Genomic DNA, 23559 nt, shown 5'->3' on the forward strand with positions numbered 1-23559 from the left:
AGTACAAATACAATACACTTTAATACAGTAGGAATCAGAGGGCCCATAGATCAATTAGTATTTAAAAAAAAAACAATAAACAAGAATATAATAATTTTTTTATAATTTTATAATAAGAGATGTATGCGTATTAGCATGTGCACAAAGTAATTTACTAAGGGGTGAATAGTTAACTTTAGTAATTGAATTATATTTAGTGCAAATGACTAATTTTGGAATTTTGTTTTTCAAAGCTGAGTAAAACTGTAAATTGACACTCTTTAGGAAATTTTCAGCACAATAAAATACAGATTGAGAATGTTATGTGTATATGTAAAAAAAATATATATTTTAAATAGCTTTGTGCTTCTGTTAGGAGTTGTCAATAAAGTAATGCTTTCAGCTAATTTATGAGACTACTATAAGATCAGATAATAAACGTTTGTATTAATTTAGCTGCGAGTCATATTTTTTATTGATATTTCTCCATCCCCTAGCCTAAGCTCCCCTTTAACTCTTATTCTGCATGTGCTTGTATAGGGCTCTTTTCGTACTCATCCTCTTCCCCCACCTCTTCCTCGCTCTCAGTGTATCACTCTCTCTCTCCCCTCTCTGCTCATCCTCTCCCCTCTTTTGGGTGGGTCTAGGCTGAGTCAGGATGCTATGTCTGAGTGTGTCAGGTTGGGGGGGAGCCCAGAGTCCCTGCTGTGCCCTGCTGAGCTATTCAATATTGTTAACAGACACTTTCCTCAGGCAGAAACCCTGCTGAGCGACTCATCAACTCCCAGAGTGAGTGCAATATACTTTGGCAAGATTGGAGAGAGGGCTGGGGCAAGGAGGGGGGGGGGGGGGCTTTGTTTGCTAACAGTGCCTATAAATCCAGCTTTTGACCAACTCAGCTATAAGAGGAAGCATCAGCTAACTGTGCCTATTTCAGATTGATCTGTGCCCTCTGATCAGTTTGACCTGCTGCAAGAGAAAAGAGTGACAGGGGAACAGGCATAGTTGCAAAGTGCCACATAGTGCTGCTCAGGCACAAGTGACTCAGTGGCAGGGCAGTGGAGAAGGGGATTTATATTAGTGCTCATCTGGTAGGATTAAGGATTGGAAGGGGGAAAGGTACAGAATTTCTTCAGCCTACACCACGGAAAAAATTGGAAAAATGAAGACGACATGTGCCCAATTCCTCCTACTGATGCTCTGGATTCTAGATGTCGATGCCTCACGTCGCAAAATTCTACTTCCAATCAAACCTGAGCAGGATCCTTTGCCATTTAAGTCGCAAATAGGTGAGTGATAACAACGCTCAGATTCCCAGACTTTACTGCTCATTCTTTTTTAGTTAATAGACTGCATTTACTGTGAGTGTGGAAGAAGAATGGATCACTCAGTAGTGGGGTACAGTAGCATGGATATATCTGTGATGGGGTAGAGTAGCACAAATCTCTTAGTGGTGGGGTACAGTAGCATGGATATATCTGTGATGGGGTAGAGTAGCACAAATCACTTAGTGGTGGGGTACAGTAGCATATATCTGTCCATGGTGAGATACAGTAGCATAGATCTGTTTGTGATTGAATACAGTAGCACAAACCTTTCTGTAATGGGGTGCAGTTGCACAGATCTGATAGTGGTGGTGTACAGTGGTATGGATTTTTCTGTGTCGGGGTACAGTAGCGTGTATCTCTCAGTAATGGGGGCAAAGATACTATTTGCAGGGTCTTGGGACCTCTAGAAGCACAGGCAAATCATGATTCATGAATATTGGTACAGGGCAGGAGAGTTGAGTTTGCCCTGACTTTATGGGCTTTACACTAGTTTTGGGATTGTATCTAATTTGCCCCCTCATACATTTAATAAGCCCTGACCTATGGAGTAAAGCTGTCTTTCACTTTGTGGCTGCTTTGGAGTATGAGGCAGAGCTGTAATTGCAGTGAATATGGTTTTTGAGCAGTCTTAGGGAATGTTTTGTCACAGTAATGGCTCTCATAGGAAGAGAATTGCTTATTAGTTGTTATGAGAGAATGTTTATGTAACTCAGCCCCATTGCACAGAGCTCTTCAGCTGCCAGAACACGATTCAGTCATGTCTCATTCGGACATTCAGGGGTCTGTACTTTTGTGTCAGATTTTTCCTTCTTCCTTAAAAACTGCATTATTACAGAGTAATATAGCAAATGTAGCATCTGGCTTGCAGAAACATAGCTAGTCATCCTTTTCGCATTCAGAAAAGTTATGCTCCATATTTCTTTGCATACCCATTGCCTAATCCCCTGTGGTTGGCAGTTTTGGTGTATTTTGGCATACACCCTCTAACTTTCCAGCTGGTATGGAACTGCAAGTGCCAAGAAACTCTCTGGTCAGCCATACCTGCCGAAGTTTGTTCCACAACAGCTGTAGAGAAGTAATAGATCTGTCACACTGTGTTTCTGCAAGTTGACTTCCCCTTCTTTGACTGTGCATAGTGTATATTTAGTGTTTGCATTTTACAGTGGAAGATTGCACATACTGGTATATGTATTAATTAGATGTTTAGCACACTCAGAACAAGTTTTTTTTTAAGAATGCCTCACTTCTATCATATTAGACATTGCCCTACCTGGTCACGTTGTACTGTGAGATTCTGTTTGTGACACACAATGGCTATGCAGGGCTAAGTGGCTGTTTGTGGGATGCAGATGTGACATTGTTTTTTTGTTATTTTTTTTGGTTAGAACAGTTGTCTTGAGGATATTCCCCTTACAAGATCCATATCTCTGTATGAACAGTAAAGGGTTGCTCAAGGTTTAGATTTCTATATTTCAGATGTGAAAGGTGAAGCACACCTATCACCTATGAATTCTGTAGTTGCTTCTTTACCAGATTTCTCATCTATTGTTCTGAAGATATGATTCCCTGCATTCAGCTGCCTAATATATATCTATTTTCTAGGTTGTCACCTTGGGAATAAGGTGTACTCTCTGGGGGACACATGGCATCCAGATCTGGGAAAACCCTTTGGAATAGCCTACTGCGTGGCATGCCGTTGTGAGGCGGTAAGTGCTGGTGTTGCAGAAACTTTTTAATAATTTACTAATGATATTAACTTAAACCATAATCAACCATCACAAGAGAAACATAATGGCTGAATGTGCTAACCAGTTTGTCTGAAATGCTAGCTGCCTGACTATCATGCTCTCTTGCTTTAACACTTTTGGGGTTGATTTATCAAAACTGGAGAGTACAAAATCTGATGCAGCTGTGCATGGTAGCCAATCAGCTTCTAACTTCAGCTTGTTCAATTCAGCTTTGAGAAAAAAAAAAACCTGGAAGCTGATTGCTGGTTGGTTTCTATGCAGAGCTGCACCTGATTTGCACTCTCCAGTTTTAGTAAATGAACCCCTTTGAGCCACTGACCTGAAACTGGTATACAGATAATGACTTTCTTCTTTTCTTTGTATTGCCTGATCTGCATACTTGTTTCAGCTCAGTGATTTAAATAACTGAAGCCAGAGGGTCTACATAAAGGCCAGAGAACTGGCATTTTCAGAAGAAAGCAATACCTAACCCTGTATTTCTCTTGTGACTCATTTACTTTCAAGACAAGTTCATATTTTTCTTTATTATCCTCAAAGAATGCTTCATATTTTTTATTGTATAACTGACCAAATGTTGTGCCCATTTTTGTTGTTTACTGCATTCTCGCTTTAAAAAAAAAAAAAAAAGGATGCTTAATATTTTCAGGCAAATGTATTATAATGGATCAGATGTCATTTTGTTGAATGGGAAGTGTTACGCTTATTGACTTTACCAAAATCTAGGCTTAAATGTATATTACAATTATAATCATGTTCAACCAAAAGTAGAATTGCTTCCTGTTATGGATTTATGTATATTTCAAATATCCATTCAGAAATAATGGGGAGAGATAGTAATGCCAATATATATATATATATATATATATATATATATATATATATATATATATATATATATATATATATATATATATATATATATATATATATATAGCTAGCACAAAGTTTGAGTTTAATGTCCACATTGCAACACACTAAAACGCATTTGTTCAATTTCTCCATAATAAAAATAGCGCCTGTCCCCATTTCCGCGATGCAGCGCAGTATTTTTTTAAAAAGTATGACGTCTTTTTTTCTGCAAAGCCCATGAAAGTCAATAGCATTGCATCAAAATGAATATAAATTAGTTTTGATACATTGGCAGCATATATTTACAAGCTGAAATGCATGCCAATACACAAAGGAAACAATGCACCCACCTAATGCTACCAAAAAAAAAAAATGCATCTCTATACCTGCATCCAAGGTCTAAGTGGGTTCATGTTTACAAAATAGTGGGAGAGGAGAGCTGTCCAAAAAATAAAAAAAATCAGCTATTTGCAATTTCAGAATTAGGAAAGAAAATTTTGAACAGAAACATTTTCCTGTAATAAAATTTTGTGCCAAGTGAATGATAAACGCAACAGCACAGGCAGCGCAATGTAGTGCGTTTATAATTCACTTTGCACAAAATTTTATTTATGTTTCTTTAAAGGTAGCTGCTTTTTTATGCTGTAATTGCCTGATGATTGTTAGTTTGACATTTAACCACTATTTGGCACTGAGGCGGTCTTACTTTTAGTATTACCCTTTTCTATTTTCCTGTAATAGTAATACAATTACCAAATACAAATATAATGTTTATAAAAGTCACCGGTAACTAAATTAGAAGTTGATTTTCCTTATGGCACCTTGGATATGGCAATATCCTAAATCCTTACCTACCTGCCTAAAGTGTGATTGAAGCTTTAGGCTACCCTAGTTGATCATTAGAGATTTTTTTGGGGTGACCCTCTCTTCCACTATGAACTTTTACCTAAAGTCAGAATTTTGGTGGCAGTCTTTATTAACAGCTGCTTGCCTTTTCCAAGCATTCATTTCCTCTTTAATGTCAAGCAGGTTTCATTTCTCTGTGGGCTTGAAATAAGTTCAAATTGGGGTAAATGAACCTACATTTATTTCATACATCCAATCATATGCATGGAAATTAAAAACAAGAAAAAAAAAACTTGAGAACTTGAAGATGTTTAAAGATAATACAAGATAACTTCAGCTTATTTTTAAACTTAACACTTAATTGGGCTCGCTTTCATGACCAGGAGCATCTTCCTATTGCCTGTCAGTAATTGCCCTTCTTACAATTCTTTAATACAAAATATCATTTTTAAATCATTGATTTCTTGATCTATGCCATACTTCTTTAGCATTGGACAATGTGTTTAATGGCTTGCCCTTGTGCCCTTTAAATAAAAAAGTAAAAGAAAAAAGTCAGAAAATGAGAATTCTTTTCAGAAAGGAGTTGAAAACATCCTGACTATGTTGTGATTGATTGCTAATTACAAGATGCATAATGAATTGGAAAGACTGAAGAAGCAAGCAGTAATATGTTAAGTGGAAGTCTTTGTTTTGTATATTGGAAGGCTCAGTCTGAGGGCAATTACTGACAGGCAATAGGAAGATGCTCCTGGTCATTATAGCCTTTAATACCTCTGGTCAAAGCGAGAGTAGAAATCTGGGGACTGACTTGTTTTTTTTTTTTTAAAGATGCAGGATTCAAAGATGCCATTAGGTTTCTGGCTTAGATAGTTTGTAAATTACAGAACTGGAACAACCATGCAGTCAATGAAGTTTGAAAAGTTTGAGATCGCTTCCTGCATACTTGTTCCAGGTCAAATATTTACTATGGAGAAAAGCTGAGGTTAGGACGGCACAGCCCTGGAACCAGAATCTTTAAAAACATGTCAACTAATAGCTTCACTTTAAACAGCAGATAACTGTTGTAGGTCAGGGATGTCAATTACTCATGATTTTTTTTAAATCTTCCTGCTTACTTCACTTGTTAGTCTTATTTGTGGTTTGATTGTGCAGAAATAATGCCTCTGTAAAACTTCTGGTATATCTGTCTTTTTTTTTTATAGCAGCGGAGCCATTGGGGAAAAACATCTGGTAAGATCAGCTGTAAAAGCATTAAGAGTCATTGTCCTGCGATCACCTGTTCCAATCCTATTGAAATCCCTGGACAGTGCTGCAGAGTGTGCCCTAAGGGTAAGATATTTTAAATACTCTTCAAATACTGGTTAGCCCTTATTCAACATGGTCTACTACCCTGCACTTCCCGGCCGTATTTATCAATGACATTTTATTTTGTGTCTCTGGACTTTTTAGAGGATCTTTAGCATTACTTCACAAACTAATTCGGGCCTCATATTATAAACAGTTGAGGCCCTATTCACAGTTTGCTGTGCCTCTTGGTATGTTTAACACATATACGTTACCACGCAAAATGTCATTGTTACAACCTACAAAGGTGAATAGGACTTGAAGCCCCATGATATTTTTCCTAACAAATTTTGTAAGCTTAACTTTTTTTTTCCTTTCTCAATTCAGCTATTCCTCCACCCCTCCATCCGAAGAAATCCGAATTTATCTTTGAAGAGTTTGAGTATTTCCAAGAAAAAGACGATGATCTTTATAATGATCGTTCTTATCTCAGCTCTGATGATGTTGGTGCAGAAGACAGCCGTACAGGTATGGACCCCAAAATCAAACAGTATAAATGACTAGAAACAGATTTTTTTTTCCATTAGCTTATTACATTGAGGGGGAAAAAAAACAAATATGTAAGCATTTCTGAAAACATCTTTAATGCAGCTTTTGCTTATTAGGAAAGGAGGGGAAGCATGGGGGTATGTGCCAAATCCTGACAATGCTCAGTTTTAACACTTTCTTTCCTTTTTTATTTAAATCTCAGGCACTGGTCATTTATTTTAATATCATTTTAACAATCTGAAAAAAAAAATCTGATATATTCTTCATGTATCTTTGGCCTGCGAAGTATTTTCGGTACACTTGCGACTTTTCTGGTGACTGTTTGTTTGCACATGTTCAGATGCACAGTGTGGTGTTTATGTACATGGTCTGTGTTTGTCTTGACAGAATACGTTGCCTTTTTGACTGCTTCCAGTCCTGTGTGGCCCCCAGTGAATAGTGGACTTGCCAAGGCTAAATTCAATTTGCAGCGTTCTAATTTACTGTTCTCCATCACATACAAAGGGTAGGATTGCTTCTGAATTGTTGTATTGTTTGCTCCTTTTTTTTATATGTTCTCTTACAACAATAACCTTTTGGATTTTCTATATATCACTATCTTTGACTTTGCTCCTATTGGTTGTGTTTGAGCTATTACATACTGCTTCACAGTCTACAGATTTTGTTGCTGCATGTGCTAGTCATGTTTTATTGCATTTGTAGATGTTGTTTTCTATATGCTCTTATTTTTATATACCTAATTTGGTGCTATTTTATTGTCTGTAGGGTAAATGGCCTTTCCCGGGTTCGTTTCACAGACCCTGAGGGCTCTGTCTTGTTTGAACATCCTGTGCACAGAGTGGGGTACCCGCATAGTGACACAGTAAGTAATGTTGCTTTTCATATTGCTTTGTGTTTTCCATCCTTATTTCCCCATTGCATAAGTTTTATATCTTTTTTTTTTTACTAGATCTGTGGCATATGGAGGTCTGTTCCTCGCCCCTCTCTGCACCTTCTCCGTTTAGGACACATTCTTGTTTCTCTGGTGACCACAGTACTTTCCGAGCCTGAAATTTCTGGCAAGATTGTCCGCCACAAAGCTTTATTTTCAGGTTATGCTTCTGCAAAATACCCATAAATTACAGTAAATTTATGTTAATAGTGAAGCTTATATTGAACGGGAAATGTTTTTATTATTTCTAACAGAATCTTTTAGTGCCCTTCTAACACCGGAAAGCACAGAGGAAGCATTGGAACGAGGTCTTGCCATGCTGACGCTCAGTGATGTAGATGACAATCTGCACTTTATCCTTATGCTCAGAGGAATACAAGGAGGGGAGCGAGGTAAAATGTTTGGGATTATGTAAAAAGCATTGTGCACAACAGTCATCTATAACTCCACAACACTATGGAATTAGACAATAATCTACAGGTGTAATGCAAGTTTGTTGAAATTTTATTATTCAATTGCTACATGTCTGACGTAGAACATTCTTCATTCCAGAGTTTTAACTCCCTGTTATGGAGCTGTATCAGGATCTGTTTGTGCTGTGAAAATCTAGGTGGGACAGGGGAACAATCTGATCACTTACAGCTAATATTAGAGCTACAATTTAGGAAAGACAGTGAAGGAAAATAGTAGGAAACCAACTAAATATGCATCTTTAGTATAGCACTTGTATCGTTAGGCAGACCAACAAAAAGAAAATGGATTTTGTTTTAAGGGTGAGGATGAAAAACAAAGGAAAAAGTCAAGGAATTGCTTTATAATATACTGATGTTTGTTTCCCACAACAGAAAGGATTCCAATAAATGTTCAAATCATACATCAAAATCATGTTATAAGGGAGATCCATGCCAATATTACAGCACAGGTAGGAGACAGTCATAACTATGTTATATATTTTAGTTATGTATAGTCCTATAATCCAACATGCTAGCTTCTTTTTGTATTAAATGTTCTATATCCTTCTATCCTAAATGTAATGATTGTTTTTATGTATCTACTCACTTTTAATGCCCCTTTCAGGAGCCAGATTTTGCAGAGGTTTTGCCAGACCTCTCCAGCCGAGAGATGCAATGGCTTGGCCAGGGACAGCTGAAGATTGCAGTGCAGACCGAGGGAAGGCATGGACAGCGCATCTCAGGCATTATTACAGTCAGGAAGTCATGTGACAGTAAGTAAAACATTTTAGACAAAAACAGGCCAGTCTGCCAAGTTGTACAGGTGATTGGTGTTGACTGATACAGTCAGACTGAATAGCTTTGGGGAATAAAGTTGAATTCTAGTTAAAACTTTTTTTATTGCTTTGGAATGCATAGGGAAGTGTTGGAACCTCAGCTTTTAATTGTCATCGATGTCCCTATTGGGAAGGTTTCCTTTCAATCCCTGTATATTAGTGAGACAATAAGTGAGGGAAAGTCTTGCCAGAGAGGACACAGACAGCAATAAAACACTTTTATTACACTGGAAAAAGGTTAGAACCTCTGTCTGTTTTATATTGCTGTCTGTGTCTCCATTGGGAAGATTTCACCTCATTTAATGCCCCAATAAGGTATAACCAGTGCAGGAAGTGAGGGAAAATTGCCAAAAAGTGATGGACTCAAGGAGCAGTAAAAATGTGTTAGAGATGCTATCCCCTCCCAAATTTCTCTGAAAAAGGCTTGGCTAGATTACCAATATAAAGCAACTGTTTATGTTCATCTTTTTAAAAATATACTGCTAAATGTTCAGCTGGTTATACCATGAGGAGCTTCCCAATGCACTTGAATGGTTGCAAGCTGATTTCTCTGTCCATCAAGCAAGCGTATCTTATCTAAAGGTACTACTATCTTTCTCCAAGCAAGACATCCTGAAAGTTGGGCCAGGCTGTCAGTCATATTGATTACACTGAACCCATGAAAGTGTAGTTATTTTGAATAATCTGTTATCCATATCAACAGCCCTGGTTGAAATACATACTTTTCTATGAAAAATGCAAAGCCAAGCTCTGGGGAGATGGCCATTGCTCAGAGAAAGAGTTAGTTAGCTGGATTATTTATTACATGTGCCTGTGATTCAGAGGTGATACAGCTGGAGAAGCAGAAGGAAAACAGTATGGTGGATTTACTAAAATCTGAGCATGCACAATCTGGTGCAGCTGTACATGGTAGTCAATCAGCTTTTAACTTCACCTTATTCAATAAAGCTTATTAAAAAAAAAAAAAAACTGGAAGCTGATTGGGTTCTATGCAGAGCTGCACCAGATTTTGCACTTTCCAGTTTTAGTAAATCAACTCCATTAAATTGCATGTTATTAGTGAGGATATCTATAAAAGTGTTATCAAATGGGAAGAATTTAGGGTACAGTGAAATCATCATATCTTGCATTATATATACAGTATAGATACTATAATTTTGTACAGGTGAGAAGACTTGTGGAGCAGAGGATCATGTTCACAGTGTAAGGAAGGAAACTAAAGACTATAGACATAAATGAATCACAAGTCCTTAACCAAACATGCATATCACTTCCTTACGATAAGGGAGCACAGAGTGGTGTGCCTTGGTCAGGTGCCAAGCATTATACTTATGTCTGAATATAATCAAAATATCTGTTCCTCTTTAGCATTGTTATGACCAACCCAAATTTCTACATAATGCCACAAAAACCTCTATTCTTAGCTTAATTATTATTTTACATAAAAAAGCGTATTCTGAGAAAACTGGGGTTATTTTGGGGCAAAATAAAAAACGGGGGTAATAGGCCATGTGAGGAAATGTAGCCATTTGTTGGTAGTTGGTCTTGCCTTTTCCTGCATTGAAGAACAAGAACAAGAAGAAGAGACTAAGAGGATCATTAGCTGCTTACTGCTCATTATAAGTTGCCACTTCATGAAGCACCCATCTTATTTCACATGGGGATATGTGAAGTGAAACTACGGGTATATGAATATGTTGTGAGTGTGACATTATTGTGAGGGAAGTCAAATGTAAAAAAAGAGGTTAACAACTGTAAGATACAGAAACATCCTGAAGTATAAATGATCTACAATGATTAAATGTTTCCATATATTCTATTGTCACAGCTCTGCAGAGTGTTTTATCTGGGGGAGATGCCTTGAATCCAACAAAAAGTGGATCAGTGGGCTCGGCAACCATCACGCTTCATGAAAACGGGACAGTGGAGTATCAGGTACACTTTAGATGTGATCATGTTGGTTTTGCATTTTGTAGACTGTGAAGTAGAGGAAAACATTTCTAAAAAGCAGTGTCCTTATTCAATGTCTGACATTAGCTGCTGGTCACTCTAATATATAACTTATTCTTACAGCTCCAGGTTGCTGCCATTATGAGTGAAGTGACAGCAGTGACATTGGAGACCAAACCTCGAAGAAAGATTAAGAGAAATGTTCTGCATGACCTAACTAAGGATTACCATGATGGGACGGTAAGAAAATTAGTGATAAATCTAACAGACTAACTATTCATTAATGCACCCATTGGAATAGGTGGCTAGTGCACCATTTCTATACAGACAGAGAGGGTGAAGTGGTTTTGAAGAGCACCAAGCAATACAGAAACAGTTGAGCATGCCTACAGCAAGAATGAGTACAGCAGTCATATTCATGCATGCATGCAGGCAATATAAGAAGGAAAACGCATGCATACTGGACCATGTAAAATGCTACCGTGCAAGGGACTGAAAAGCCTTTTCTATATAAGATCAGCATTTTATATATTTGTGTCATGCCCTCTAAATGTATTGTGAAGGAAACGTATGTGAGGGAGAACCAAGTAATACTATAAATGTCCTAATGTATTAATTTTAAAAAGGATATGTTAGGAAGGAAGCTAAACATTATACTTGGGGGCATACTTTAGGAAGTGGTATACACAGTAAATCAAGGAATTGCAGTAGTTTTAGGCACAGCTGGTGGCAATATCTGAGTGATTTCCAACTAGTGAGTCAGGATACATGTCTGTGAAAGGATACCAGATTAGCTGTGTCTCAGGAATTTATTGGTAATGGTAAGCTTCGTTTACAGTGAGGATTTTAATATCTGTAACTACCGTAGTTTTTGAAAAGGAAGCCATCAGAAGATTGATTTTTTTTTTTTATATATTATAGAATCTGTAAGCAAAGACAAACTGGGGGGGATTTACTAAAACCAGAGCACACAGAATTTAGTGCAGCTGAGCATAGTGACCAATCAGCTTCCAAGTTTTTATGTCAAAGTTTAATTGAGCAAGCTCAAGTAAGAAGCTGATTGGATACTAGGCACTGCTGCACCAGATTCGGTGTGCACCAGTTTTAGTAAATCCCCCCAAAATAGCCAGGAGTTTGGGAATTAAGCAAAGCAAAGATTAATGCTATGCTTTAACTTGTAGTAACTATCAGTTTTGTATAGCAACACAAGTGAAAGTTGATAGAAGAATGCTCTGGACACTTTCATTTTTTTTTAATTTATTGAATGTAAAGGCAATAGAAGAGTTGTACCTGTACAAATTATATTTAATTCCATCATTTATTTATTTTTTCTAAACAGGCTTTTGGGTTGTGGACAGGCGCTAATGCCCGGGATCTGCACATGTTACTTCAGAGCGAACTTTTCCTTAATGTAGCCACCAAAGATTTCCAGGAAGGAGAATTGAGAGGACAGATCACACCTTTACTATATAGTGGGATGTGGGCCAGACATGAGAGTAAGTGTGGTGACTGTATGGGTGTATGTATTTCTATCTTACATCTCTATAACTGAATATATGTATATCTATGCCATCTATTCATGTAAATACAGTAAGAAAATAAAATCTATAGAAGGTGGTTTAGAGGTTGTGTGATCTACCAGAAATTCTGTACAATAGAGACAATCTTGTGGCTTGAAAACTGTCTAAATGGATGTATTTATTAAAAACGTTCTGCTTAGTATTTCCCTCTTTCTTCCCTCTGTGTCAATCTTGCAGTTTTCATGCTTTTCCCACCCTCCTGGCTCACAAAAGTTTCATATTCCCTGCTCCTCACAAAGGGAGGTGGCTCATGACTGGGAATCAGTCTTGTGTAACTCTTTGCTGGCTGATTCTCCTAATGAGAATCATACTTTCTGTCCTTTTTGGAACGATTTGCTGAACATTCTCCACATCTGTTTATATTTTTAGATCTTCCAATCCCCCTGGCTGGTCAGTTTGTGTCACCACCCGTGAAGACAGGATCAGCCGGTCATGCCTGGGTGTCTTTGGATGAACACTGCCACCTGCACTATCAGATTGTGGTGACTGGTCTGGGGCGTGCAGAGGATGCAGCACTCAATGCACATCTGCATGGCTTTGCTGAGCTAGGCGAAGTCAGTGACAACTCAAATGGTCACAAGAGGCTGCTGAAAGGCTTCTATGGATCAGAGGTGAGTTTAGAGGCTGGTGACGCAATGCCAGGTTATTTCTTTGTGCATTAATGGATGTGCATTAACATGGTTTATGCCACACATTAACATTAATACGTGTTGCCTTAAGGTAGCCCTTAGTGCGGCACCCTAAGTTGCTTAAAAAAAGCACATGACCCTTTCTTTCCAACACATTACAACGCACTAGTGTTGTAGTGTTGTAGTGGCTTGCAGCACACCACAATGCAGGTACGTTGCCTTAGTGCAATTGGGGTGCCTTTCAAAATGAATGGCACAGCAACGCATGTTACCTGCATTATCGCACACAGTGAACGCAAAAGTGCAAAAGGACCTCCAAGATTTTAGAAACGAGGAACACGTCACCGGCATATTATAAACCTGACATGTAATTACTCCACAGTGATGCGTTAACAAACAGTTTGTATATTTATTACCTACCGAAAAAATTATAATAACTACATTAAAGTGTTACTAAACCCAGGACCCTGCATTTACTATATCTGGTCTCCCACAGTACACAGAACATGGAAATGCAATTATTTTAGTAAATATAAACTGCTAAATGCCTTTTCTCATCAGCAGTATATAGCAGTCTTGTGACTTCTATCAGTGTCTGCTTAAAGTTTGTAGGAGGAGTTTTCACTCTCCCCTAATTGTCCAACAAGGCTGCAGGACCCCTTACCCTCTGTCTGGACAGTGCTGATTGGCCCTGTGCTAATCACATGAACCCTCCCAAGAAAAAAAGAAAAATCTCTAGCAATATACACCAAAGTGAGCATTTGCAGCTTGCCCCAAGGTTCTGTTCTATCAGGAGATGAGTTGGGGACAGTGGAAGAAGGGGTGGTTCAGAGAAGACAGGATCAAACAGCCTATTTACACAATGCACAGGATTAACCTCTTAGGTTCCACAGTGAGTATAAACAAGCATGCTTTATTGCATATACAGACTGATTTTACTGTTGTGGGTTTAGTAACACTTTATTTCTGAATTTTAGTAAATCTTAATTTCATGAGCTTTTTTTTTTCATTTTGGATAGGAGTGTGGAAGCTTTTTATTGCTGTCTGTGTCCCTGTTTGGAAGATTTCTCTGAAAGTGACGTAAACTCTCCCCACATCCAGTCTTTTTCCTGGGAGAGACGCAAGCAGCAATAAAATACATTTCAAGCAGAATGGGGAAGGGTTAAAACCCTTTTAATAAAACCTTAATACTGTCTGTGTCCCCACGAGGGAAATTCCTCTTCACATCCTGGTGACAGATGTTAGATACGAGAGAAAGAGAAATCTTCTCTATGGGGACAAAGACAGCATTTAAAATCTGATGGAAAAAATCTCCTCAACAGGGATAGCAGTAAATATCTTGCAGAAGTTTTAAACCCTTCCTGCCTCTATCCAGTTTGGGCTGGAATATGTTCTAAAAACTTTAATCTGAATATTGAACAGGAATGACAGGCTATTTTTTTCTCTAATGTTAAACAGGCTCAGGGTAGTGTAAAGGACCTTGATCTTGAACTGTTCAGCCACCTCAACCAGGGCACTGCATTCATCCAAGTCAGCACAAAGCTTAATCCGCGTGGAGAGATTCGGGGTCGAGTAAGTACGATGTACTTCTTTTTTTTTTTTTTTTTCCAAAGGTACAATGGACTTCTAATGCATGGTTTGTTTTAAAATACCCTATAACAGATTTCTAGATCATAGATCTAGATTGCGTGCTGTTACAGTGATATTATAACTTAATTTGATGAACACTAACTGTATGTACTTCTTCCCTATTCCAATTCTAACAGGTACATATTCCAAACAGCTGTGAATCGGGAAGTACACCACTGTCCCTGGAGGACTCAGAGCGTGAATCAGTTGAGAAGAGCAGCCAGCGTCACTCAGAAGATCTTGGAAAGGATTCCAGGTCTTGTCATTTTGAAGGAAAACTAAGGGCTCATGGATCTAAGTGGGCCCCTGACTATGACAAGAAGTGCACAGTATGCAGTTGTCAGGTAAGGAGATTTTCCAGCCTATAGGAAACCACAGTGTGCTGCTAAAGGGCCCATAGGATATCAGTTTTGTTCGGTTGGCAAATAACTTCAAACCCTAGTATCACACGATGGGGGATGATTTACTATTAGGGTCCTTTCACACGAGCGGTGTGCCCGACGGACTCCATTTTGCTCAGCGGGGATCAATCTGCTGACCCCAGCTGAGCAGCCGGATGACAGCTCCGTCTTCACTTACTTTGCAGAGACAGAGCTGTCTCCTCTCCTCTATGGAAGATTGGATGAGAACGGACCACCTGTCTGTTTTCATCCGATCCAATCCTGCAGATGGATGACAGCTCCGTCTTCACTTACTTTGCAGAGACGGAGCTGTCCCCTTTCCTCTATGGAAGATGGGATGAGAACGGACCACCTGTCTGTTTTCATCCGATCCAATCCTGCAGATGGATGACAGCTCCGTCTTCACTTACTTTGCAGAGACGGAGCTGTCCCCTTTCCTCTATGGAAGATGGGATGAGAACGGACCACCTGTCTGTTTTCATCCGATCCAATCCTCCAGACGGATGGAAAATGCTGTTTCCATCCATCCGGATTTCACGGACAGGATCAGATCGAAGCGCAGCAGGTGTCAGTGGACATGTCTTTACTGATATCTGCTGCCCCATAGAGGTACATGGAGCATCCAATCAGGCCCGCCTGCAAAACTGACAGGCGGACCTGATCGGAAAGCCTGTGTGAAAGGGGCCTAACTGGAGAGTGCAAAATCTGGTGCAGCTGTGAATGGTAACCAATCAGCTTCTAAAGTGGGGTACACACTATAAGAAAATCGGGTGAACGATTGTCCGATTTTCCTCGTTGTTTCATAGAAAATCGGAACCAATGAACAAAATTCTCGTACGACAAAGCCTTTTTTTTGTTGTTTATTGTTTCTGATCATGCGCAGTCTTTCTTTTCTGATTTTTTTTTGTACAAAACTCGTACAAAAATAGTACACATTAAACTAAAATTGTTAGTTTTTTCCCGTACGAGAAAAATGTTGGCGTTTGTCCCTTCGAGAATTTTTGTACGAAAATTATGAATCGTCTGTAGAAAGTTCTCTTTTCTTAAAGTGTGTATGAGCCTTAACTTCAGCTTGCTGAAACCTGGAAGCTGATTGGTTTCCATGCAGAGCTGCACCAGATTTTGCACTCTCCAGTTTTAGTAAATCAACCCCCTATGTGTCACAGAATATAAGCATTACCCAAGTTATCAACAAAACGTGGAGAGACTATAGCTAAATATTTGGCTGTACAAAAGTCATATTATTTTGCAATTAGTTACAGAAAAGAAACATGTTATCCATTTACAATTGTTTTGCAATCAGCAACTTTCAGAAAAACTTGCAACAACAAGCAGCATGCAGTTTAATTTGTGTATGTGATGTTATTTATCTATGTCAAGTATTAGTAGCAAGTCATGTCATCTGTAACAGCTTAGCTTTTGTGTACTGAGCTATAATAGCTCTGACACTTAAGTTTGCCAAAGCATCTGACATACATTAAACATAAGCAATTACTGCTTCCATGTGACTGTCTACAGGGCCATGACATCTAACATACATATAGTCGAAGCCGAAGTTCAGTTTGCTGAAAGAAAAGAAATATATACACAGAAGGATCTTGGTCCAAAGCAAATATTTATTTTTGCTCCGCTCATTTGTTTATTGCTCTGCTACATATAACTGCTATGCTAGAACAGTATGCTGATATGACTATGTGTTAAAGATAACTATTACATTAGGATGATGCCAATTAAAGGTCTATAACACTGTTTTCCAACAAGTTCAAGCAGCAGACAGGTGATGTGTTTCCTTATGTCACCCACACTTGTTTCTTTGTGGTGTGGCCCAACTTTAAACAAGGCTAAGAAACACTGTTTTATGCATTCTTTATTTACAGCTTTCAAAGATTTTATACATACAAAATCCCCAAAAGACAAGACAGGGAGCAGAAAATGGGGGTGGGGATTTGCTAAAACTGATGCGCTCAGAATCTGGTGCAGCTGTGCATAGTAACCAATCGGCTTCTAACTTCAGCTTGTTCAATTAAGCTTTGAAATCAAATACTAGAAGCCAATTGGTTACTATGCACAGGTACCCTAGGTTCTGTGTGCACCAGTTTTAGTAAGGCCCCTTTCACACGGCTCCATTCCATCAACAGAGCCGTGCTGCTCTGCTGCTGAGCAGGCGGATGACAGCTCTGTCTCCACTCTGTGTGCGGAGACAGAGCTGTCAGATCCCCGCTCTCCTCTTTGGGGGAATCGGATGAGAATGGTTCTCCTGTCCGTTCTAATCCAACCCGCCCAACGGATGGAAAATAGGGTTTCCATCCGTCCGGATTTGACAGACAGGATCGGATCGGATCGGATGTCAGCGGACATGTCTCCGCTGACATCCGATGCCCCATAGAGATGCATGGGGCATCTATTCAAATCCGCCTGAAAAACTGACAGGTGGATCTGAACGGTCCGCAAGTGTGAAAGGGGCCTAAATCTTCCCCAGTACTGTAACCATGCCTTACACTGGTGACAGGCAGTCAAAAATGATTGCTTTTTGTATTTGTGCATGATCCCATTGAAAATGATGGAAAATATCAGAAATAACAGCTTGAGGCTGATTTACTAGTGCGGTTGAGAATCTTCACCGAATAAATTAAGCGCAGTTTCACTTTGATTATCTAATCACATAAAAAGCCAATTCCTGTTTTTTTTTTTTATCTGCACATGACTGAGTATTCAAATGGGGTTATTTACTAACACTGGATCATGCAAAATCTAGTGCAGCTCTGCAAAAAAAAAAAAAAAAAACAATCAGCTTCCAGGTTTTATTGCCAACGCTTAATTAAAAAAGCTGAAGTTAAAAGCTGATTGGCTATCATGCAGAGGGTCACCAGATTCTGAGTGCTCCAGTTTTAGTAAATCTCCCCTAAAGTGAACACAGCTAGAGTTTATTTAATGAAGATTCTCAAATATTTTAGTAAATCAACCTCTTTGTGTGCAAACGTCCGTTAACAAATCATAATTTAAAGCATTAATAAACTATCAACTATTTGGCAAAATTCCTACCAAAGCACTTGCTGGTTTACAGTTTTTAATCCCGCTGGCTCCCGTTTTCTCAGTGCCACTTCCCTGGACTTCCAATCCTCACAGGAAAGAGTTAACAGTGGACAGTGCAGTCTGGAGCCAGTCTGTTAGCTTGGAGAAGGGAAGGGGGTGGGAGCAGGGGAGTGCCTTCCCTTCCTAGGCTATGGAGTTGTGTGTTTCTATTGATGCACACACTATAGGGAGCCGAAACTCTAGTCCTTGCATGCAAGGGTGGCTCCATAGGACACTGCAAGAGAAAGGAGCTTCAACTTGAACATAGGCAAGGATTAAAAGATAAAGAAGCTACTTAATAAATGATTAAATCGGCAGCTGAAATGCTTATAAAAAGAGGTTTAATATTGCTTTAAGTTTTCGTTGTTGCCGTATTCTTCAGTCAGGTATTCTTAATTGCTGTGTATTTCTTAATTTAAAACAGCTGTATAATTAGGTTTTGTATATCTATGCTTACTGTAAAGCCGGCGATAAATGGATCGAATCTCGGCTGGTTCAGCAGGGAACGGCTGAGAGCCGATCCATCTATAAGCAGGCTGGTTGTACCCAAATCAATCCATTAATTGACTTGGGTACAACCAGCCAGTCTGATTTTTTACATGTGCTCGCTGCCAGTCGCTAGTAGTGACCATTGTGTTCTGCCAGCTGGGAAGGCTCCTGGACAGCAGAACACAATAGCACTTCTGGAAGGAATCCCTCATCATCACTGTCTGTGTTGATGGGGTAGTCAAGCGATTTTCTTTCCTTCCACCTGGGATGAAAGGAAAGAAAATATAATCATCTATGGCTTGCCCTAATAACACAAAGCAGCCTAGAAATAAAAGGCAAGAGATTCGGATTGAGTGTGTTTTAGATCACTGTGAGGTTCCTCCTTGTCTCCCATTATTTAATCTGTTAATTTTTTTTTTTTTATCTCTCTTTTAGAAACGCACTGTGATCTGTGACCCTATTGTGTGCCAGCCTCTGAACTGTACTCAGTCTGTCCAGTTACCTGACCAGTGCTGTCCAGTGTGTGAGGGTAAGTTGTTTAAAATGCATTTTTGAGTCAATGAAATGGATTTGTGGGGTTATTGGAAGAACACAGAAAATTAAGACTCAGGGCTGTAATCCAGATACGATTCAGAGTTTGAATAAAAGTATATTTTCAAGAAATAACTAGCCTGTTGGAATACTACAACAAACTGTTTAGGAACAAAAACGGATTTTGCTTTTCCCAGATCATATAAAGTTCCTTTCTCAGGTTTTTCCTGTATACCAATATTTGGCTTTTTTTTTTTCAGAAAAGAAAGAAAACCTGGAAGTGAAAAAGCCTGCAAAACCTCAAGCTGAAGGTAAGAACGTTTTGAAAATTTTACTTTCTACACTGTTTATTCCATCCTCATAGAGCAGTGAAGCTTGGCACCCCAGATGTTTTGGAACTACACTTCCCATGATGCTCAACTACAATGCAGAGTGCATAAGCATAATGGGAAATATAGTTGCAAAACATCTGGGGTGCCAAGGTTCGCCATCACTGTCATAGAGGATACTTAGTTACTTGACAATAACCCTTCTACTTTTTTTGCAGGGTGTTATTTTAATGGGTTTTGGAGGGCAGCTGGTACACATTGGCATCCAGTGGTTGAACCTTTTGGTCTAGTCCTTTGTGCAACTTGCACCTGCAAGGTAAGATTCACTCAATTTCCGAGCCCTTCTATGTCCTAAAAGCATGTACCAACCGCTCAGCGTCTGCCTCCCCTCTCTGCCAATCCCTACACTGGCTCCCGATTGCCCAGCGAATTCAATTCAAAATACTAACCACAACATACAAAGCCATTCACAACTCTGCCCCGAGCTACATCACCAATCTTGTCTCCAAATATCACCCAAACCTTCCTCTCCACTCCTCTCAAGACCTCCTACTCTCAAGCTCCCTTGTCTCCTCCTCTCATGCTCGTCTCCAGGATTTCTCCAGGGCCTCTCCCATCCTCTGGAATGCTCTACCTCAACCTGTTCGGCTATCTCCTACTCTAGCTGCTTTCAGGCGATCCCTGAAAACTCATCTCTTCAGGGAAGCCTATCACACCGCCAACTAATCTGCCATCAGCTCATTTCCTACTCTTACAACCTCTTGTAACACCTGCCCCACCCCATTAGATTGTAAGCTCTTCTGAGCAGGGCCCTCTTAATCCTCTTGTATTTTATTGTATTGTACATGTACTGTCTCCCTCTAATATTGTAAAGCGTTGCGTAAACTGCTGGCGCTATAGAAATCCATAATAATAATAATGTATCTGTTCATAAATTGATATAGACCCACTCATGCATATCTTTTGTTATTAGACCTCCTCACCTGACCTTCCAGACCTGCACTGCGTGAGAAAGACATGCCCACGGCTTACTTGTGCTAATCCAATCCGTGCCAACCCAATGGACTGCTGCAAGAAGTGTCCAGGTGAGAGAAAGTGGCACATTGCAAAGAGACACACAATAAAGCCATTTTTATTGGGATTTATAAAAGAACAGTATGTTAGAGCTTTCACATTTCATGAACATGTAAATAATAAGGAATTAAGGTTTGTATGCAGTGGGGAAGGATTTTTATTGTTGTCTGTGTCCCTATTAGGCAGATTGACCCTCATTTTATGTCCCAGTGATCATTTAGGAATGGAACAGAAGCTCCCCAACAGGGACACAGACAGCAATAAAATTCTAAAAGGTTTGCCACATTTTCTGCTACAGTGACCTCAAAGGAGGTGAAGAGAAATATCTCCAGTGGGGGCACAGACAGCAGTAATACCTGGTAGATGTTTTAACCCTTCCAAGCTATCGGAAACATTCTAGGAGATGCACTTGAAATATATTAGGTTCTCACCTTCTTTACTAATAAGACTAATGGACCGTTCTCCCTTACAGAGGAAGAGCAAAACCCTGTGGGGTTGGCAGACAGAATGCAGTCTGATGAACCACGGCATTGCAAAGTGAGAGGTCAAGTGTATTCTAACAATGAGAAATGGCACCCAACTTTTCTACAACTTGGAGAGGTGAAGTGTTTGACCTGTGTTTGTGTGGTAAGTAGAAATGGTAGAAAATGTGTGGGTTCGGAGAAAAATGATGAGGAAATACTGTATAATAAAATATCATTTCACTAAAATGTCAGAATATAGCAAAGTGTGTCAGTGTTAATGTGATGTAAAAAACTTGTGACTCCACAGTGACTTAATACAACCACTTATATCTTGACAGGATGGTGTTCCTCAGTGTAACAGACAGAAATGGAAATGCAGTGACCCCGAATGTAAGGCTAGAGGAGAGTCAGATGGTATTTGCTGCAGTGAGTGCCATGGTAGGTATCTTCCAAATGTATGCAGTATGCATCACACAACCTTATAATAAAATGTTGTCTTTCGCATGCATCCAGCTCTTTTTTTTAAAACTATCTACTTAGCTGGCCAGAATTAGTTCTTGGAGGAGTCTATTCTACATTTTCGCACCTCTTACTGTGAAGAAACCATTCCATATGTGAAGGTTAAATGTTTTCCTCCAAATGTAAAGAGTGGCCCTTGTAGTTTGTAATGACCTTAAAGTGAATAACTTATACACCACTCCTCTCTAACGATACTGCTTCACTTGCAGATCAAACCCAGGAAGAAGATGAGAAGAACAACTCTGAGGAGCCTGTGGGTACATGGAGCTATTAAAGATGAGAGAAAGGGAATTTGGAACTCAGAATCTTTTGCTATTCCCAGGGACACAGTTTCAAGTCACTGCAGGACTCTCCGATGACATATCCTCTTTCTGGATACTTTATTTGAACGTTATGACTCTGTGATATCCTACCCCTCTCCAAAAAAAAAACACCTCAAGACAGATTTGACCTAATAGCTGTCTTTGCTAGCAAAAATTTCAGAATTGCTATAGAGCTACGCTATGGTATTGTTTACTAGATATCGTCTGACGACAACTGCAGGATTCAGTGATGCCGTAATTTCCATTCCAACACATTTGAAGGACTACGATGTTATGACTTATCTAATGAGGCAACTGCAAGATTGACGTCATACTGATCCTTGGTGATCTTGTGTAAGGATAACACTTGCAGAACTATGATGTCAGAGCTTCCCTAAATAGGCAACTGCAAGAATATGACATCATACCGACCCTTTACTGGTCGGTATAAGGGATGTACAAAGTGTAAAATGTGACAGTGTGATGCAGACTTTAACAAATGATCAGCTCATCTGTTTGGCAGAAGCATTTCCAGCTTTAGCTACCCCAGGAAAATTGAGTACCTTTCTGGGAGAACATTTATCACAGCATACAACTATAATGTACTCTGCTGGATCCTGCGACATAGAATGGTTTGCAACACTGAATGAAAAGTGATTGCTAACAGACAAGGATTACATTGTAGATATGAGAACAACTAGGTATGTGTATGTACATACATACATATCTACTGCTGATATATATCATGAATGTATTAACATACACATGGATTTTCAGATTTTGCACAAACGCCTGTGAGGATTTTGTATGTATTATTTATAGCGTTTTTTAGTGGATGCAGCAACTGTGTGAATTGATTATTGTGATTGTATTTATTAAACTTCAATTAAACTGCAGAAAGTTTCCAACTACTTATGACTACAGCATTTCACATTTTTATAGTTTTAAGGAGGTGTAGGTAAGCATAGTTCCACCGAACATACTTATTGAGTTATTATTCTAAAGTCAATTTACATTTTTTATGTGACATTTATATTTTATATGCTTGCTCTCCATCCCGCAGTTAACACAAAACAGAAGTGAGAGAAGGCAGAAGGTTCCTTCAGGCAATGTTTTTCTGTAAGCCCTGCCCATATCCCATCAGATGAAAGACTACTTAGATAGAGTTTAACCCCTTTTCAAGTGTATTGACATGTGTGTGCCTTGAATTCTCCACGCCTAAGGGCCCATTCACACCTTGGAATCCTGGTGCATTGCTTTAATGCATGCACATTAATACACATTTTTTTTTTGCATGTATTTGGTGAATTGTGTTAAGGCAACACACCAAAATGTCAAGTAATAAAAGGACACATGCACCATTTTTGGCAACACGGTGCACCACTATTGTACTTTACTGTGCGTTTTGGGGCTCTGCAACGCATGTGCAGTTGAGCTCCATTGCCTTCAAAATGAATGACACCGCAATATGCTAATATATTTCATGCACATTACTGCATGGCATCACAACACAAATGTCTATTTTCAGCCTTAACGACTTGCTGAAATCTTCTCTACTTGCTCATTTTCTTTTCTTGCACTTGTGACCTTAGCATACTGACCATTCTAAAACCTTCTAACCCTCTATCTCTACCCTGAAGCTTGAAGATTGGTCTTTCCATGTCTGCACTAGCCTGTAGATTAACAGACAGTTTCAATCCTGTGAATGAATAGCCACCTACCTCACTCCTAACTTAATGCCACAGTCTAGGTAATGACCCTATGAACTAACAAGCAACAGCAGATATA

The 23559-nt window shown here is 39.2% G+C and overlaps 1 protein-coding gene across 1 annotated transcript; it reads left to right on the forward strand.

Annotated features, from left to right (window-relative positions):
* Window positions 1-740: 740 nt before the first annotated feature.
* CHRD (chordin) lies at window positions 741-21881 on the forward strand. The gene is made up of 23 exons (XM_082249903.1): window positions 741-1268; window positions 2910-3013; window positions 5953-6079; window positions 6422-6562; window positions 6971-7088; window positions 7349-7445; window positions 7533-7674; window positions 7769-7906; window positions 8360-8436; window positions 8592-8739; window positions 10631-10737; window positions 10876-10992; window positions 12092-12248; window positions 12702-12943; window positions 14420-14533; window positions 14728-14934; window positions 18988-19081; window positions 19344-19394; window positions 19631-19728; window positions 20386-20497; window positions 20959-21113; window positions 21289-21388; window positions 21679-21881. Exons 1-23 carry the CDS (start codon window positions 1142-1144, stop codon window positions 21741-21743), a joined length of 2838 nt encoding a protein of 945 aa, XP_082106029.1. The 5' UTR covers window positions 741-1141; the 3' UTR covers window positions 21744-21881.
* Window positions 21882-23559: the final 1678 nt, after the last annotated feature.

This window comes from Pelophylax lessonae, assembly GCF_965119305.1.
Source record: "Pelophylax lessonae genome assembly, chromosome: 3".
NCBI classification, from domain to species: domain Eukaryota; kingdom Metazoa; phylum Chordata; class Amphibia; order Anura; family Ranidae; genus Pelophylax; species Pelophylax lessonae.

Excerpts from the sequence above, each read along its gene's own strand:
- CHRD (XM_082249903.1), top strand. The coding sequence starts at position 1,142 with ATGAAGACGACATGTGCCCAATTCCTCCTACTGATGCTCTGGATTCTA. Across the intron at positions 7,907-8,359 it reads AATACAAGGAGGGGAGCGAG|AAAGGATTCCAATAAATGTT; the intron begins GTAAAATGTTTG and ends TTCCCACAACAG. Across the intron at positions 21,114-21,288 it reads GTTTGACCTGTGTTTGTGTG|GATGGTGTTCCTCAGTGTAA; the intron begins GTAAGTAGAAAT and ends ATATCTTGACAG.